Source organism: Anolis carolinensis, chromosome 1 (assembly GCF_035594765.1).
Source record: "Anolis carolinensis isolate JA03-04 chromosome 1, rAnoCar3.1.pri, whole genome shotgun sequence".
Lineage (NCBI taxonomy): Eukaryota > Metazoa > Chordata > Lepidosauria > Squamata > Dactyloidae > Anolis > Anolis carolinensis.
Genome location: NC_085841.1, coordinates 349,972,568 through 349,992,428, shown reverse-complemented (window position 1 = coordinate 349,992,428; position 19,861 = coordinate 349,972,568). Strand labels below are relative to the sequence as shown.

Sequence of the window (19,861 nt, the reverse complement as noted above, 5' to 3'; positions counted from 1 at the left end):
GATACCATACAGTGGTGAGATCCAGTCTCTGAAGTTCTGCTGTGGTGGCATGTGAAGTGTGTGGTCTGGCATTGTCATGCTGCAGGAAAACATTTCTCTTTTCCTTTTGGACCCGTATTAGCCGTCATTTCAAAGTTCACAGTGTTGTGATGTAACATTCTGAATTTATTGCCGTTCTACATTCAAGGAAATCAACATGGATAACAGCATCTGCATGCCAGAACACTATTGCCATGATTTTTTCAGCTGAGGGCTGTGTCTTGAATTTTTTTTTTTCTGGGGCGGGTCTTTGTGTCGATACTCCATAGATTGATGCTTCGTCTCCGGGTCGTAATGGCGTACCCACGTTTCGTCTCCTGTCATAATTGAATGGAGAAAGGCGTCACCTTCATTCTTGTAACGTGAAAGGAGTTCCTGGCAAATTTAAAGTCTGTGCGCTTTCATTTCAGCATCCTGGGTACTCATCGTGCACAGATCTTCTGATAGCCAAGAAAGCAATAATGTGACCCACATGTTCTTGTGAAATGCCAATTATGCTTGAAATTTCTCTCTGAGTGTTACGGCGATCATCCTGAATCAATCTGTCAACCTTTTGCTTGTGAAACTCGATGGTTGCTGTCACAGGACGTCCAACTCTTTGTTTGTCACACAAGTCAGATGTTCCCACCTCAACATCTTTAAACTTACTCACCTAACAGTGCACAGTACTCAACAGCTTGCATTTTCTAATGAATCTCCTTTGGGGTGACACTTTCTGTTGTCAAGAATTCGACTGCACATTGCTGTCAGGACCCAGGCTGCAGAGCACCAATAACCATGTGCAGAGACCAGAATCTATGTAATATCTTTATTAAAGGAATATATATAGTCAATAAAAACAAGTGAAGAATAAAGTTCAGAAGTAGGCCTTTCAGGAAAGGTCAAATATAGTCCAGGAAATCAATGTCCAATATGAGATATTAGAGTCCAAAGTTATAATCCAATAACCGAAACACACACTTGCCGAGCAAGTGTGGGGAAATGACAGGGTCCTTTAGTCCAATGGAGCTTGACAACAAGGCTGGAAAACAAACTAGATTCTTGGCAAACAAGACTTGATACGAGGCAACAAGAAGCAAGAAGCAAGAACAAGGTCCGTGGCGAGGTCCGGGGAACAAGGCAGGCTTGGAACTAGAACAAGGTCCGTGGCAAGGTCCTGGAAACAAGGAACTGGAGTAGCGTAGTCCACACACGATCTCACTCCTGAAGCTGACGAATTGACTCCGCAAGGATCTCCTTGCGGGTAAACACCTATATAGGATCTTGTTTTCCTGCCAAGGAACACTTTCCCTGGGGAACAAGAAGTGAAACCCATACTGTGTCCAGATGCATGACTCCTTAAGATTTCCCAAGGGAAACAGGCTTAATCAGCTAATTGTCTGGCAGCAATTCTGGCGCTTCGGCGCTTCGCCTCCCTAGCGCCTCTATCTCTATTATAATTATCCTTACGAGAGAACAGGGGAGAATTCTGCCCAAGGCTTGTTTGGCTGACTTCTTGAGGGCAAACATCCTGCAGGTGCAAGGGCTCCAATTCTGGCTGAATCGGTGGGAAACCCAAGTTTTCCTCTTCGTCTGCCACAATAGTACTAGGAACGGGACTACATGGCCCATGAGACATCACAATTGTTTAAGTCTGCGCAGGGTTCCATACTTCGCACTTTAACAACACAACCGTTCAATGCTAAGGCTTCCCGCCAAATGCAACTATAGAGGAGAGTCTACTGAACAAGCCAGTACCTGCCGCATACCAGGACTGCCATCTGTTGAGGAGTTAAGGTGGAGGCATTAATTTTCATTCAACTGTCATAAAAACACATAATCATTTTAAATATTCTATAAAATACACATATTAAAACATATTTCTATAAAATGCATGTTAAAATACACAGAACAAAGATTAAAACATATTTCTATAAAATGCATGTTAAAATACACAGAACAAAGATTAAAACATAAGATGTGAGTTTAAAATTCATGATTAAAACTGGCTGGGTAGGCCTTCCGGAAGATACAGGTCTTCAGATGGGGTGGCCAATGAAAAGGTCTTCTGGGTGACGTTTGCCAGTCCGGTTCTGGCTGGCTAGAGTAGCCTCCCCCCAGAAGATCTAAGTGTTTAGGGCGGATTGTATGGGGGAAGGTATTGTTGCATATGGATGTATTTGACTTAAGTTTTTTTGGGATCACCACTTGTGTGTGTGTGTTAAGGGGAAAACACCTGGTCAATCACAATTCATAGTTGGGTAATTAGAACAATCAAGGATAACAAGCTTGAACCACTCCCTGAATGGGGTATAACTTGGGGAATGTTTGTAACGCATTTTGGGACTTACTGAATCGCTTGCTTCAGAACTTACTCGGAGTAAGTTCCTGGCTGAGAGCCTACTATGCTTGTCTCCTTGCACCATTGAAGAAGAAATCTCCAAAGAAGATGCATGAATTTAATGCAAAGAACTTTATGTGAGTTTGTTGCTCCAGATGGACTGAGTTATTTTTCAAGCTGGAGGTTTTGTGTTTTTGAAGCTACTTGTTTTCTCCTTGACTCTGCTACTTAAGAGTAAACTTTGATTTTTCCCGTTTTCTTGGCTTGTATTTGCTCATTGTGGATGCACAAAAGAGCTGGATAAGTCTGGATAGGACTGCACGCAGTTTGTTTTTTCACAAACCCGTAACAGAAGGCGATACTGGAGAAAACCTGGACCCAAACCGTGTAGGGCTTTAAAGGTCAAAACCAACATTTTTTACTTTGCCCAGAAACTAATTGGCAGCGAATTGAGTTATTTTAGTATTGATGTAGTATGCTCACACCTGGATGTCCTTGTAACCAATCTGGCTGCCATATTTTGAACCAACTGGAGTTTCTGAATTTGATACAGAGGTAGCCCAAAGGAAAGCACATTACAGAAGTCCAACCTTGAGATAGGTACAGTGTTGTAACCCAGCTTCTGTCAACTCTTCTGTTTTTCTGTTATGTTGTGAAGCAGGGACTGTGGAAATATTTTTAAGGTGAGGAGCTCAATATTTTTGCAGGAGGATTACTCTTTTATCTGCTTGCATGGGAAGAGTAAAGTCCCTTTTTTACCTATTGTGACTGAAAGCATCCTTAGGTATGAAGAATCCTACAAGTCTAGTGTATATATCGAAGTGCCCTCCGTGTGTTCAGTGTAACTTACTCTGAAGTAAATGTACATAAGATAGATAGCACAGAGCCTTTATTGTTCCTGGAAGGGCTCCATGACAATAGCTGTCTTAATATTTCTTGTGCCTGATGGGTACACTCCTGAATGAGGAGGCTAAACTATATAGAAGTGGTGCAGTTTTGCAGATTATTGGGTTGAAGGACTCACTTTCCCTGCCCTTCCTTCCATGGTTCATGTTGCAAAGAATCCAGAAACATTGTATCTTGCTTTTAATCCATTAGTGTTACTCCTTTAGGACCCTACCACCTCATTCTGCACATATACAGATCTACACAGAGTTAATTCATATATGGTCAGAGTGTGCAAGATAATGCGTACATGAGGAAAGTATTATCTGTTTTGTCATGAAACAAATATGCTGGTAAGTCATGATGTGCTGGAGAAACAGTCAGACCTATTGGGCTATGCCTAGATATCTAATCTTGCACAGTATGTGTGCTTCTGTTCTGCATTCTTAAAGAAGAAGGTACACTGAAATATGATGTAAACAAGAAGCTTGGGTAATCATTTGAAGGAGGCTCAGATTGGGTTGAAGGAGTAACTGGAGAAATGAAAGCATAAAGAGGCATACTGTTCTTTGGACTTTGAAGTATAACATATTTTCCCTTGAAATATCTTGTAACTTTAGGTGATATTTCCAGTTTTAATTAACCCCCTGTTTCAGTATCTAGTCTCCAATATATTGAGTTTTCTTACAACATAGTTTTCTCAGTAAAAATATGAATGTATTCCCACACTAGTTTCTCAAAGGAAAGCAGAGTTGTGTCCATGAAGACTGCTTAAGACAAGTGAAAGCTTAGGATACAATCTGAATGTAGCAAATTGTAGATGTGGGTGAGTGCATTCAGTCTGTATGTGCTTGCTAATCACAAGACAGACAGCATGCTATCTATTGAATCTCAGTACATATAATACCAGAAAATGTGACTCTACACTCAGTATTTATTAGGTGAGAAGTCCAGTGTGGCCCTTGTGGAAGCCTGATAGCATGATAGGACTTTCTTCCCCTTCACTTCCAGCCTAACCTGTTTTCCAGATACTTGCTCCAGATGATTCCCTAAACTCTGAAAACTCTAAGGATATGTGGGGAGTCCAGGGAGGCAATTACCTTCTACTACTTCTACTAATAGATGGTGAACAATCAAGGACAAGGCCCTTTGGTTCCCTTCTTGAACAATTAAATTGCCCAAGAACAACTAGTTCATGGGAAAGCCTAGCCTTGTAAATGTTTCCTCAAACAAGCAACAATGTATTTGATCTTCAGTGTTGAAAAAGCACAAAAAATTACCTTATGGGTTGTTGTTGTTGTTTATTTGTTCAGTCGATTTCGATTCTTCGTGACCTCATGGACCAGCCCACTCTAGAGCTTCCTGTCGGTTGTCGCCACCCCAGCTCCTTCAAGGGCAAGCCAGTCCCTTCAAGGATACCATACATCCATCTTGCCCTTGGTCAGCCCCTCTTCCTTTTTCCTTCCTTTTCCTCCACCATCATTCACTTCTCCAAGCTTTCCTGTCTTCTCATTATGTGGCCAAAGTACTTCATCTTTGCGTCTAATATCCTTCCCTTCAATGAGAAGCCGGGCTTTATTTCCTGGAATATGGACTGGTTGGATCTTCTTGCGGTCCAAGGCACTCTCAGAATTTTCCACCACAGTTCAAAAGCGTCTCTCTTCCTTTGCTCATCCTTCCTTATGGTCCAGCTCTCACATCCATAGGTTACTACTGGGAATACCATTACTTTAACAATCAGTCTGGTTGCCATAATTTTGGTTTTCTTGATGTTTAACTGTAACCCAGCTTTTGCACTTTCTTCTTTCACCTTGGTTATAAGACTCCTCAGCTCCTCTTTTCAGCCATCAGAGTAGTATCATCTGCATATCTAAGGTTCCTAATGTTTCTTTCAGCAATTTTAACTCCAGCCTTGGATTATTCAAGCCCTACATGTTGTGTGATGTATTCTGCATACAAGTTGAATAGGAAGGGTGAGAGTATACAGCCCTGCCGTACTCCTTTCCCAATCTTAAACCAGTCTGTCGTTCCGTGGTCTGTTTTTACTGTTGCTACTTAGTCATTATACAGATTCCTCAGGAGACAGACAGGGTGACTTGGTATTCCCTTACCACCAAGAACTTTCCACAATTTGTTATGATCCACACAGTCAAAGGCTTTAGAATGGTCAATAAAACAGATATAGATGTTTTCCTGAAATTCCCTGCCTTTCTCCATTATCCAGCGGATATTGACAATTTGGTCTCTCATTTCTCTGCCTTTTCTAAACCCAGCTTGTACACCAGGCAACTGTCTCTCCATGTATTGCTGTAGTCTACCTTGTAGGATCTTGAGCATTCAAGATCTGTGGCTGTGGCGCAGGCTGGTAAACAGCTGCTGCAATAAATCACTCTGACCAAGAAGTAATGAGTTCGAGGCCAGCCCGTGGCGGGGTGAGCACCCGTCAATTAAAAATAAAAAATAGCCACTGCTCGTTGCTGACCTAGCAACCCGAAAGATAGTTGCATCTATCAAGTAGGAAATAAGGTACCACTTATAAAAGTGGGGAGGCAAGTTTAACTAATTTACGACATTGGAATGAGGAAGTGCCGTCAGAGTGGATGATGAAGCAGCTGCTCCCCCCTGTGGCCAGAATCGAACATCCCCTCAGGAGAAGGTTAAATTGCCTCTGGGTCTGTCTGTCTGTTGTCTCTGTCTCAGTTCGATGTGTTTATGGGCATTGAATGTTTGCCCTATATGTACATAATGTGATCCGCCTTGAGTCCCCTTCGGGGTGAGAAGGGCGGAATATAAATACTGTAAATAAATAAATAAATCTTACTGGCATGTGAAATAAATTCCACTGTACAAGAGCTTGAACATTCTTTAGCGTTTCCCTTTTTTGGGTTACTGTAATGAAAGTAGTTTGTTATTGTTTATTCAATCTGTCTATAATGTAGTCTTCCTCACTTCCTACTCCCGGTGGAGAGTTTTCTGTCTGTGTACCAGGTCAAGGGAGAGAGAATGTTTTGCATTTTCAAGTGGTATAATTTTGAACTGTGCATTTGCACCTATCAGCTTCACAAGGAGCTTATGATGTAGACAGAGTAGGTAAGGGAAATGGATTGTTGGGTCTTAATATATTAATATGACTTCTTAATGCTCAGTATTGCCAGATAACAATTTTACAGAAACAGTGAGTTTCTGTATATTTTTGAGAAAAGGGCTGGTGTCTTTGCTCAGAAACAATGTCTTTTATGTTCCAGTTTACTTTTGAATTATGATCTCACTAGTTGTCTGTGAATCAGGCTTGTTTTGTCTTTTGTGTGGTGATGACTGTTCTTAAGTTGGTGGCCTAAAAATTGACTGAAAGAACAAACAAAGGTAATGATTGACTTGATGATGTAGGCTACTCCCAAGAATGGCTCTCACCTTACATTGAACTTACTCTTAGCTGTATGTGTGTGAGGGAGAGTATCAGTGAGGTAGACATTACAGACTTGGTTTGAAACATATGTTATGTTTTGGGAAGGAATATGCTCACTTTATTTGGGTTTTGTTTAAACATAAATGTTTACCTATGCACTTCCTTCTGCACTTTATGTTAATTTAATACACTTTTTCTCATTTCTGATTTGACTACAGTAGTTTATATATAACTCTATTCAGCACACTGGTGCTATTCTACATTCTCTTTAATCTGAAAAAACATAAGATGGTAAGCCGGCCTTTGCCCTTGAATTACTACCAAATTGTGTTCTTAGTGTTACTGTGGCAACTATGAATTGAGGCTCTGAGATTTCCAGTAACAGATCCTAATGTAAGGATCTTTTGGTGACAGTAACATTACAAACAAATTAGTTGATGTGATGGTTTTGTGAATGCAAAAAGTGTGTAGGCACTCACATGTGCTGTCATACCATGCTGTAGATCAGAGTTTCTAAAACTGTTCTCCGCCAGATGTTTTGGACTTCAGCTCCCACAATTCCTAACAGCTGGTAAGCTGACTGGGATTTCTGGGAGCTGAAGTCCAAAACGCCTGGAGCAGCAGTTTGAGAAACACTGCTATAGATATAAACAGGTTAGGGCAAGCATGCTAATAACATTTGTAGACATATTTGCATGGTATGGATTTTAATTTGTGATTTCCTTTTGTTCTTAACAGCAAAACCATTTACACAATTGGTGAAGGAGATGCAGCTTCATCGAGATGACTTTGAAATCATAAAAGTCATTGGTAGGGGTGCATTTGGTGAGGTAAGTTGCTTTTGTAGCACAGCTGTAAATATACTGTCTGCTGAACATGGAACATACACCACATACTTCATATTCACATTGTTTCTCCATTATGATTGCAGTTTTTCAGACCTAAGTGGGCTCTTGTTCACAAAACTTTAATGAGTGTAGTAAATAGTTATAAAATGCTTTAAGATTCTGTGTGGTTGCTATAACCAAGAGTCTGCTTTTTGACGGTGTAATGAATCTGTAGCTGTCATAGGGAGAAGATAATACATAGCTTTTTGTCTATGGCAGGAGTGGGCAAATCACTGCCAAACCTGCCACAGCAGCAGCAGAAACTCAATTTCATGAAAATAGAATCCTAGGGTGGGGTTAACACACAGTTTCAAGACAGTATTATGGGAAGTATTATTAACATTGCATTGAAAATAACACTAGTAGGAACTCTATTTTCACTAGAAAACAAGGCAATTGGAATGATCATACTTGGTTGTTAAGACTAGCTGCATGTCAAGGAGGTGTCTGTCAGTGTTATGGCCTGGTAATACCCCCACCCCAGATACATTTTAATTTTTGAAACCGTCCTTGCAATTCAGTGGCAGGATGGGAACAGCCCTTGAGATGCTACAGAAATGGCTGGGTTTATACGTCTCCACAATCTCTGTGCTGCTTCTCCCTGGCAGAATAATACATATAATATACAGGAATGCTAGCATACAACACCATTTTGTGGAATATGAACTGTCCAGGATCCAAATTTGTAAGGTAGTACCCAATTTGCAAATATCTGAAAACCTAAATTTTCAATTTTTTTGAAAAAGGCTTAAGAAATGCAGTTTTTCATTAGAAATCAGTAGAATAAATATTTGAAGACTCCTGTCAGTCATGTATACTATTCTAGCATGCATGTAAGAGAAAGCAGGCTGTTTCAGAGGAGAGGACATAGTACTTAATTAGTGCTAGATCCCAGGATTTTTTGCATGCTGCAAGAGTCGCTGCGTTTATGTAGATTTATCAGCAGACATTGACTGCAGCTCTACAGAGTTTTATGTTTGTGAACTGGGGGATTCTCACCTTGACCTTCCCCTGACACCAGTTCTGCAACACATTGAATCTGCTGCCAGTTTTGGGGGGACAGATTGGCTGGGTAACATATGAAGTAACTTTTGTACATAATACAGTTGAGCACTCTTCTGCAACTATATATTTCACATTACATTTATTTATTTATTTTTCAAACTTATATGCCGCCACTCCCCTAGGGCTCGGAGCGGCTTACAAGGACCGGCTAAAATCAACAATTTAAAAACATCTTTAAAACATCTTTAAAAAACATCTTAAAAAATATCTTAAAAAAACATCCTAGAAGCACCTTTTAAAACATCAACAACAGTACTCAAAAGCCTGTCGAAACAGGTGTGTCTTACATGCCCTACGGAAGGCCAACAAGTCCCGCAAGGCACGAACTTCAGGTGGCAAGGTGTTCCAAAGAGATGGCGCCACTACTGAAAAGGCTCTGCGTCTGGTTGTTGTTAGACGCAAGGTCTTAAAACTGGGGACTTCCAACAGGTCCTTGGTCCTCAGAACGGAGGGATCTCTGGGGTTTGTAGGGAGTGAGGCGGTCCCTCAGGTACATCGGCCCTAGACCATGTAAGGCCTTGAAGGTAAGCACCATTGGTAACCAGTGCAGCTGCCGTAAGATTGGTGTTATGTGGCATCTTACCGGGACTCCCGCAAGGAGCCGGGCAGCTGCATTTTGCACCAATTTGAGCTTCCGGATCACCGACACATTGTCTTGCAACTGTTAGAAGTTTACATTTTCATAGTAGATTTGATAATTGATCACCTTGGTTCTCTTTGAATTGCAAGTTGTAAATTTGTGAGTTGAAAACAAAAAGTCAGAACAATTGATGTTCGCCTTTGCTTTAGCTGCTGTAATATTGTATGAAATAAATAAATGAATACATTTTATTTGCTACCGTGATTGAGGCAAGGCGTAACACAGTAAAAACACATCATCATAAAATACATATATTAAAATACATGGTACAAATATTAAAATATAATATAATAGAATGTAAATTTAAAATTCATGGTTTAAAATTGACTGGGTAGGCCTGTTGCAAAATATGGATCTTTAGTTGTTTTTAAATGTTGAAAGCTCATTTAGCTGTTGGATCTCCTCCAGTAGTCATTCCACAGTCTTCTTGGGGCAGCCAAGGAAAAGGTCCTCTGGGTGATGGTTGCCACTCAAGTTCTGACTGGTTGAAGTATACACCCCCAGAGGACTGAAGTGTTCTTCACTTAGAAACTAATTGGCAACCAGTGGAGTGACTTCTCTACAGTTGTAGTATGCTCACTCCTAGAAGTTCCCATAATCACTTTGCCTGCCATGTTTTGAACTAATTGAGTTTCTGAACTTGATACAGGGTTATATTAATGTATAGCGCATTGCAGAGGTCCAACCTTGAGGTTACTGTTTATAGTTAGATAGATAGATATACATATATAGTTAAATACATAGATAAATATAAACATGGATGGGTGTTTGTGGTATTTTTATAGACATAGATCATGAATGAAAACCCTGCTTTCAGTTTAATTACAGTAGAGTTCCTGTTAACGAAGTTCTGGTTAACCGACACTCCGTATTATTCAAGGTGCCGCCGGGGGCTCCCTTCCCTCTCTCCTTCTCTTGAGTTTCTTCCTGGGGCAGCCTGAGGAAGGGAGCTCAAGAGGAGGAGAGGGAGAGGGAGAAGGAAGCACCCCATGAACGTTGCTAGGCAGCAGCACTTGTGGGGTGCTTCCCAAGGGGCGAGGGCTCGCCGAGGAATGGGGCTCGGCCCAGGGAAGCACTCCGCTATCGCTGCTGCCTAGCAACGTTCACGGGTTGCTTCCCTATACTGGATTGCCGGGAGGGATAAAAAGGCCTCCCTATTATCCAAGCAGTTCCGGTTATCTGATATTGGGCCCTTTATCTCGATTAACCGGAACTCTACTGTAGTTGCTTATTGTTAACTGTTGGTTAGTATAACATGTTTTTGTGGCATGTATGTTACATGACGCATACAGTTAAACATAGTTATTTGTCGAAAAGGAAATCTTTGGTAATTAAGAAATGGCAGGGGGGGGGGGACAGAGTTTCCTTGACATTTATAGTATTAAATTGTTTTACTTCTTGTTATAATTACCTGTCCTATTTCTATGGTGCAGTAGGGAATAGCTTATCAATTCATTATTCTGCTTCTTTAAGTATGGAGATTCAAGTAATTGATTATTTTCCTTTAATTGCTGACTTTTACCAGGATATGGTCCCTCCATCTTGTTCACAACATGAACAGTCTTAGCTTCAGGTTTATACATGATGTATGTGATTGTTGTTATGGACTCTGTCTCATGGAGTCTGTTCTCCCCGTCCTTGTTTTTCCACACACAAGCTTCCCATATATGGTCATGTATAGTAATAGGAAGAGAGAAATGTTCTGCTTCTTAAAAATGGGCACCTCAAGTTTCTATAGATACAACTAGAGACTACATCATAGAGGATGTTTTCATAGCTAAAAGACACACCTTACCTTATATCCCTAAGCCCAGGGAACATGCTTCTTCACCCCATCTCATTGCTTTCAGTAGATACAGCACAGTCACACTGGGAGAAAGAGCCCCTGCATTTGTTCTCTCCACAAGTCCAGGAAGACAGCAGTGCCTTGGTGTGTGTTAATCTTTAATCTGAAAAGCTTTCTTAACATGTGTAATCTATAGAATCGCTTCAAACTAAAGACATCCCTAATAGATAAACGTAGTTTATTTAATAACCTCCGTTTTTTGCTTTCATTTTTTCAAGGAACTAACATTTGCAACACAGTCATCTCAGTTAGAAATATTCTGAAATGTATTATAAACTAAAGCATGTACATATGAATAGTCTAAGTAACATTATGATCTGTATGTTTTAACAGTTTGCTCACTTCGTTCATTTATTCATTTCCTTTGTTTAAAAGACTGGGCATTAATAATGTTTTACTGAAAGTTTAGTGGATCCATTATGGTCTTTAAAAGCACAAACTGTCCCATACAGGTCATTATGATTTAATAAATTAAAACTAACATGAGAAAAATCTAAGTGAAGACGGTTCTATGCCCGGTGCATGGAGCCGTTGAAACATATCCATGGAGCCATGTTAAGAACTCTTGCTATAAATAATGAAGCTACTGAGATTGAGTTTCAGGTTACTGTAATGTGTGATTTTATGATTAAAATCAATTCATTATATTAAACACCTTAAGAAGTAATTCAAAATTATTATATCATAAACTTTCATAATTTTGAATTTACTTGATTGTATTTAGCTGATAAAGTGGAATACAATGTTCCCTCACTACTTCGCTGTTCACTTTTTGCAGATTCGCTGTTTTGCGGTTTTTCAATAAATTCTAAAAGAATATTATAAATCACAAAAAAATACAATTTACAGCTTAAGGAAGGGAGAAAGGAGAAGCCGAAGGGAGAGAAAAGGAGCCCAAGCAGCAACAGGAGGAGAAAGAAGCGATTTATCAACACACAATTGATTGATAAAGACTTAAAATAGTGTATAACTACTAAAATAATGTATAAATATTAAAACAAATATAGCGTCCCTACTTCATGGATTTTCACTTATTGAGGGTGGTTCTGGAACATAACATAAGTGAGGGAACACTGTATAGCAGGGGTCCCCAAACTAAGGCCCGGGGGCCGGATGCGGCCCATCGAAGCTATTTATCCGGCCCCACGGCACAAGGGCAGAAGGGGGTTGGACTAAATGACCCAAGGTGTCTCTTCTTCTCTTACAACCCTTATTATTGTTATTACTATTATTACTATTATTATTATTATTATTATCATTATTATTATTATTATATCGTATGACACAGCAAACAAGATAGATATGCTGGATTTTGTATCACAAAATCACATTATTATAATATTATTATTATTGACATTGAGGCTGGGTGGCCATCTGTCAGGGGTGCTTTGCTTGTGCTTTCGGTGCGCAAAGGCAGAAGGGGATTGGACTAAATGGCCCAAGGGGTATCTTCCAACCCTCTATTTATTATTATTATTGTTGTTGTTGTTGTTATTATTATTATTATTATTATTATTATTATTATTATTATTGCTCAGTGGCCAACTATAGTCTGGCCCTCCTATGGTCCAAAGGAGCGTGAACTGGCCCCCTGTTTAAAAAGTTTGGGGACCCCTGCTGTATAGTGCAGGGCAGTTTATATACCCTAGTACATTTGTTAGTCTCTGAGATTCTATGATACTTGTATCTGTTTAATTCTGTTGCTGCCAAAACAGAACTCACCATTGGGATTATGTTGCACAATATACAACACCTGATATTTCAAACAGGTCTTAGAATTATTATTATGCTGCTGCTGCTGCTGCTGCTGCTGCTGCTGCTGCTGCTGCTGCTGCTGCTGCTGCTGCTGCTGCTGCTGCTTCTTCTTCTTCTTCTTCTTCTTCTTCTTCTTCTTCTTCTTCTTCTTCTTCCTCCTCCTCCTACTCCTCCTCTTCCTCCTCCTCCTCCTCCTCCTCTTCCTCCTCCTTCTGCTTTGGAGCAGACTCCTGTTTTCTCTTTATGTGTGACTGTGTAGCTGTTTTTTGATGACCCATCCAGATGTACCTATGGTCCAAGCCAATTAAAATCTACCAGTAGGTTAGAGCCAATAGAAAGAAATGTATGGCCTATGTTAAACCTCTCCCCTCCTGCAGTTCAGATAATAAATAACAGAATACTGAGCACCTTCTCTCTCTCCCTCCCCCCCCTCTCTCTCTCTCTCTCTCTCTCACACACACACACACACACACACGTGTCTGTCCAAGCCAGTTATGTCAGTGACTAGCTGCTGATTGTATGTTTGAATCTAGACAGCAAATTTGATTCAAAGTACAGGCTGCAGTAGTCTGGTTTGCTACATTTAAAAAATCTTGACCTATAAATGGACTAAGTAGCTGATTGAATTGAATTGGAAGCATAAAGAAGATGGCTGCATATTCAGGTTCAGTAGCATTTCTGCACTCAAGAAGTTTACACATTCTATGCCTGATAGGAACAGAGATTTATGAATTCAATTTAACTGATCAGTCTTGTCAATGGAGACTGCTTTGGAAATGCTCTCATATTCACTGGACCCCTTTTCAGTGACCAGAAAACTGCTAACGAACCATGGAGATCATGTATTAAGTGGTCTGTCAGAGAAATAATGTGCAATCATTTCATGAATGAGATGCTGATGAAAATGTCTCATGTAATCAGAGCAATGATGAATGCATGAACTACTGTTCAGTTTAAAGCAGTGACTGTGGATCTAGTTCTACCCTGGCAGCAACAAACTGTGGATCTGTTGTTCCTGAGTGGTGATGGAGATATTATCTACCATCACATCGGCTTTGACTTATAATGACCCTGTGAATGAGAGACCTTCAAGAATCCCAGGAAACAGCTGCCCTCAAGTTTTGCGTGCTCTGGCCATGGCTGTACCTATTGTCTACCTCTTTTCCTACTTCCTTCCACTTTAGCAAACATTATCTTTTTCCATTATCTTATGTCCAAAGTACGACAGCCAGTTGATATTTGTGTGAGAGGCAAAGTATGACAGTACATCTGTCATACGACAGCACATGACAGATGAGATGAGGTAACAATCTTTTTATCCCCTTAATACTGGTAGTTTCCAGCAACCAGCTCTTTATGTGTATTTGTATATGCACATGTTTGTGTGTATGAGTAAGAGAGAAAATATGGGTTGCTCTGGTGTCGCCATCTCCTTTCTCTTCCTTTGTCTCCTTATGCCAAATCCAACACTATAAACCTATTGAATCTTATGAATTTGTGTGTCTATAACAGGATGCATCTAATACTTTTGATTTCTCAGAAGGATTTTTGTCTAAGTTCTGCTTCTCTAACAGCTAAGTTAGCAAGCCACCTAACAAAATGTATGCATTATCAACAAAATTAATTGTGTAATGTCTAGATCACACCATTGGGATAAGGTGTCATTGTTGACAGTTCTGCAACAGGACAATCCAATAGGTGAAAATATGAAATACAGGAGTTATGGTATAAGGCAGGGGCTCCCAAACAAAGGCCCCTGGGCCAGATGCTGCTCTCCAAGGTCATTTATCCAGTCCGCTGCCCTAAATTTTAGACTTAGGGTTGCCCTATGTCTGAAATTAGTTGAAGGCACACAACAACAACAATCCTAATTAACTTGACTATCTCATCAACAAAAAGCAGGCCCACACTTCCCATTGAAATACTGGTAAGTTTATGTTCGTTAAAATTGTTCTTCATTTTAAATATTGTATTTAATTTTTTTGTTCTACAAATGAGATCTGTGCAGTGTGCATAGGAATTTGTTCATGTTCTTTTTAACTATAGTCCACCCCCATCCCAACAGTCTGAGTGACTGTGAATCAACCCTCTGCTTAAAAAGTCTGGGGACCCCTTGTATAAGATAATAATTAAACTATCAAGTTTTTCCAGAAGATACAAAGTGTTTATATTGGGATGGACAACTGTTAGGATATGGGGAGACAACATAGCTTTCCATGACGTAGTCAAACCTCTGTTCTCCATGAAGCTCCAATTTTACCATTCTTCCCCTTCCCCAGTTGATTTAAGGCTCTAGAGAGGTATTTTTACAAGAATGGACTGTCCCGGAAATCAAGATTTGGTTCATTTCCTATTTTCCAGAAAAACTGCTTTAAGGCCAACAATGATCTGTAGATCTGTAAATCTCCCTCTATTTAACTTTAGGGCAGGGGTTGGGTAAATTACCTTGGAGGACTGCTTCCAGCCAGCAGGCCTTAGTTTGGGGACTCCCGCCTTATACCATAGCTCCTGTATTTCATATATTGACCGTATCATCATCGTTGTCAATAATAATAATAATAATAATAATAATACTTTTATTTATTACCCACCTCTCCTGATGGCTTTAGGCTGGGTACAACAAATTCAAAAACATGAACATAAAATACTTACAATAAATTACATAGAAAAAAACCACAAAAACATGAAAAACTTGCACCAAACACAGATACAGAATTGACATATAGTAGCAATAGAATGTAAATAAAAACATATGATTAAAACTGACTTAGTAGGCCTGCTAGAAGAGATGGGTTTTCAATTGCATTTCAAATTCCAACAGCTCGTTTAGCTGTCAAAGCTCTTCCAGCAGATCACTCCACACTCTTGGGGCAGCTGATGTAAAGGTCCTCTAGGTGATGGTTACCTGTCTTGGGAAGTTGTTCACAGCCTGTGGGCTACCTTTTTCTCACCTAATATCTGTATCTGCTATACATGCACTTGTTTTGGAGATAAATACTGCATTGGTCTTTATTGTGGAACTGAACTGAGGGAAAGTGTGCTTTTCTGGCACTTTAATTGGATTTTAGTATTATTGATTATTTCACAATTGCCTGACTGATTTAGGACTTTAAAGGATAGTTTTACAGTTCATTTTTTCCAGAATATAGTACCAAGAAATTTCTGTTTCTCCTCCTGGCCACTGGCGCATGACCTTGTTTTCCAATGCAGTATTCTCCAGATGGTTTGGACTTTTCTCTTTTGTGCTGTAATATCTGTATGGATGAAATGCCTCTTATTGCTATCACTGTCTAGGGAAGCTGTGGAAGTGTGTTGTCACTAGTGGGACAGATTGCTGCTTATAAACTGACACTTCGTCCAGACAAAAGTTAGTATGGCCTATAGAAAACCCAATCTAGAAATAAAGATTTAGCCTGTGTTCAGGTTGAAGGTAGTTTCCAGATTAAGGTAGTCTTTTGGGCCTGATTTTGACTGTTGATAACCAGGTGAATTCTGCAGCCAGAAATACATCTTTGTTGCTTATCCAATGTGTCCTTTCAGAAAAAAAAGCAGATCAGGCTGTGATGGTATATATATTTGCACTCCACTCTGAGGCAGCTTCTAAAAAGCTTCAGCTTGTTCAAAATAAGATACCCAGATTGTTAACTGGAATGGTTTATCAAGATCACTGTTGCTGAGACAGAAAGATCCATAGGTCCATTTCAGAGGAATGGATGTGACCTTTCAACCTGTACATAATTTAGTGCTAATGGACATCCTTCTTCCTTTTGAGTTTGTCTGCTTATTAAGATCATCTTTGTATTCCTTCTGGCTGCTCTTAAGTCCATGTTTGGTTAGATAAGAGTATTTGTTTTGTAATCAAACCCTGCTTTGGAACCCCTTACCTAGGAAGTTTGTTTTTTCCTTCCTTGTTAAATCTCCACAAGGAATCAAAATCTCCCTATATAGAAACACCTCTACTGGTTGAATTTTGTTGCTTGTATGTACTCACATGCATTTCTTCCTGTTTTCTATCATAGCTTTTCATTGTAAATATATTTTCTTTTGCAGGTGTTTATTTTTCTTTCTTTTTGATATTATTTTTATTTAATTTTATTTTCAAAATTTAAATATGAGGAAAGGTGGTATATTTTAAACAATGGACATCTTACAACAAAAATTTCATCTGCACTCTAGCTAATGTAGAAAAAAAATCAGTTAGGATACTGTTCGCACTATAGCAGTAATGGCAGGATTTAGCCTATTCTTTCCCTCCTCCAGACCAATGATGTGCATTGCCAGAGTAAGGGAACAATATCATTCCTTAATGCCATATCTGAAGCCACATGTTGACACTTTTCAGTATGGCAGTATGAAAGGGCAACTCAACTTCTACTTATATATTATTTGTGTGAGTTAGCACATATTTGTAGGTTTAATTCAAACTAAAAGTTGGCTATACATTTTGAATAGATAAATACAGTATAAATTCCAGGACCAAGGAATGTTAAGGAAATATGGTTAAAAACTGTTAGGTAGGTCAAGACATAGACATTTTTTTTTATTGAAGACAGATTTTTAAATTTGTCTCTAATCATAAAAGCTACATAATTAGCAAAAAAAAAAAAACCAGATGGGAGGGGGGAAGAACCTAAATTACATGTCATCTAAGCAGCTTGTATATGAATTTTCAGAGGATAACTAAGTCTGCTTATAACTGTACACTAGTATCAGGGCAAGGTAATTTAATTTCTTTAAGTACTAGTCTTTAGAACCTGTTAATGCTTACTCTGATAATTTGTGGAAATATGCCATCATGTGCTAAGAAGTACTGTGCTAGCCAAAAATGCCAGTATTCCCTATAATTTTTGGCTCAGTTCAAAATGCTGGTTATTACTGTAAAAGTCCTCCAAGGTTTGGGTCCAGGTTATCTGCAGGATCACATTTTCCCATATAATCCACTCATAGATAAATGTCTTCCAGCACAGCTCTATGGTCAATTTCTTCCAGGCGTTCTCTCTAGTAACCAGATTCTCCAGCGTGATTAACTTCCAGTGGCCCTAGACTCACACTGAAGGACTTAGAGATTGCTAGGGAAAACATTTTAACCAAACGTGTGAATGATTAAATATGCCCAAGTCAAACCCACAGAGCTGGAGGAGCGACTGTATATGTATCTTCCATTAGTGCCATTTACAGTTAAACTAATCAATATTTCATTGAATTAGTTTTCCATTCTGTAGCACACTGTGGCTCTAATCTAGTATTTGTATTGTAACATGTATCCTTTATCAGGTATTGTGATATGTTTCCTTTTTGTAGAAATACATTGACCTTTTTTAAAAATTCTAGGTTGCAGTTGTTAAAATGAAGTGCACGGAGCGCATTTACGCAATGAAAATCCTAAATAAATGGGAAATGCTTAAAAGGGCAGAGGTAAGTCCAGTGTTTCCAATTCTGAGATTTTTTTAAAAAAAATGGTATTAAAGAAAATCACAGTGAATTTCTGCTAGATTAGAAAGAATTAACTGCATGAGCATATAGGAGCTTCATTTTCCCCCCCCCAAAGTGAACTGCTTTAATGCAATCAAGTCTGACAGTCCCTTTGAGGCATCTGTTGTTCTCAGCATTACTGTGTATTCGTTTACCAGACAGTCTGCCCTAGTTTTTTTTTTACCATGAATTATATTGGCTAGATTTTTGTTTACTATAAAACCAAGTTAAAGGCTACATGGAAGCTTCAGATTTCAGTTACTGTGACATACAGAGCCATATGCATAAGACATTATTCCGGACAAATAATAGATATTTATGCATTTGAAAGTCATTTCTTCAAGGAAGATTGTTATTTGATGTGGTAGAGTGGTAAGGAGACTATAGCTCCTTAAATATATTTACTGAGAAGGTGTTTGTGCAGGTAAAGTACTGAAATATTGTTGATTTGTCCTTAGAGGTGATATTTTGTTTAAAAGGCTTTTGGAGTCTCTTCCAGCTCTATGAATCTATGTTTGTGGAGATCTGCACATGAGTTATGAAAGAGCAATAGTATTCAAATCTAGATTGCAACATATAAAAGACTGGTTGAAAACAGTCATAAGAGTTGAGATACTTTTGTATGACCACCTCCCACAATATAAATTAAGATTTTAGCTCCTACCTATTTTCAGTCAAAAAGAGCCTTTGGAAGCACAGCTTTGACAGTAAATGCCTTCAGTCCCCCAGAATATTTATTTATTTATTTATTTGCCCCATTTATACCCCGCCTTTCTCACACTGAAGGGGACTCAAGGAAGCTTACACATGACACAATTTGATGCCCCAAAACACATATAAAATCAAAGCTTAAAATATTAAATATTTCAAAATCTAGACATAAAAATTTAAACATTACAACAGGTAAAAATCACGCCAACCAAAAAATCATGGCCTAAAGCCATTCCAAGGTAATTACAGTAGAGTCTCACTTATCCAACATAAACGGCCGGCAGAATGTTGGATAAGTGAATATGTTGGATAATAGGGAGAGATTAAGAAAAAGCCTATTAAACATCAAAATAGGCTATGATTTTACAAATTAAGCACCAAAACATCATGTTATACAACAAATTTGACAGAAAAAGTAGTTCATTACACATTAATGCTATGTAGTAATTACTGTATTTACGAATCTAGCACCAAAATATCATGATATATTGAAAACATTGACTACAAAAATGCATTGGATAATCCAGAACGTTGGATAAGTGAGTGTTGGATAAGTGAGACTCTACTGTATACATTTTAGACATCCATTCTTGCACTGCACAGTTACCCAAAAGCTTGATCCCAGAGCCAGGTCTTTACTTTTCTTCTGAAAGCCAAAAGGGAGGGGGCTGACCCTACATCGCTGGGGAGGGAGTTCCACAGCCAAGGGGCCACCACTGAGAAGGCCCTGTCTCTCGTCCCCGCCAGCCGTGCCTGTGAAGCAGGCGGGACCGAGAGCAGGGCCTACCCAGGTGATCTTAATCTATGAGGTGGTTCATAAGCGGAGATATGTTCG

The 19,861-nt window shown here is 39.2% G+C and overlaps 1 protein-coding gene across 9 annotated transcripts in view; it reads left to right on the top strand.

Annotated features, from left to right (window-relative positions):
• Positions 1 to 19,861, top strand: part of cdc42bpb (CDC42 binding protein kinase beta) — a 143,837-nt gene that overhangs the window by 31,384 nt on the left and 92,592 nt on the right. For all 9 annotated transcript variants that reach the window (XM_062968505.1, XM_062968504.1, XM_062968507.1 and 6 more), the window contains exons 2-3: positions 7,389 to 7,480; positions 18,175 to 18,258. In XM_062968505.1, the coding sequence (XP_062824575.1) occupies positions 7,389 to 7,480; positions 18,175 to 18,258 (176 nt within the window). The remainder of the gene's footprint in view (positions 1 to 7,388; positions 7,481 to 18,174; positions 18,259 to 19,861) is intronic.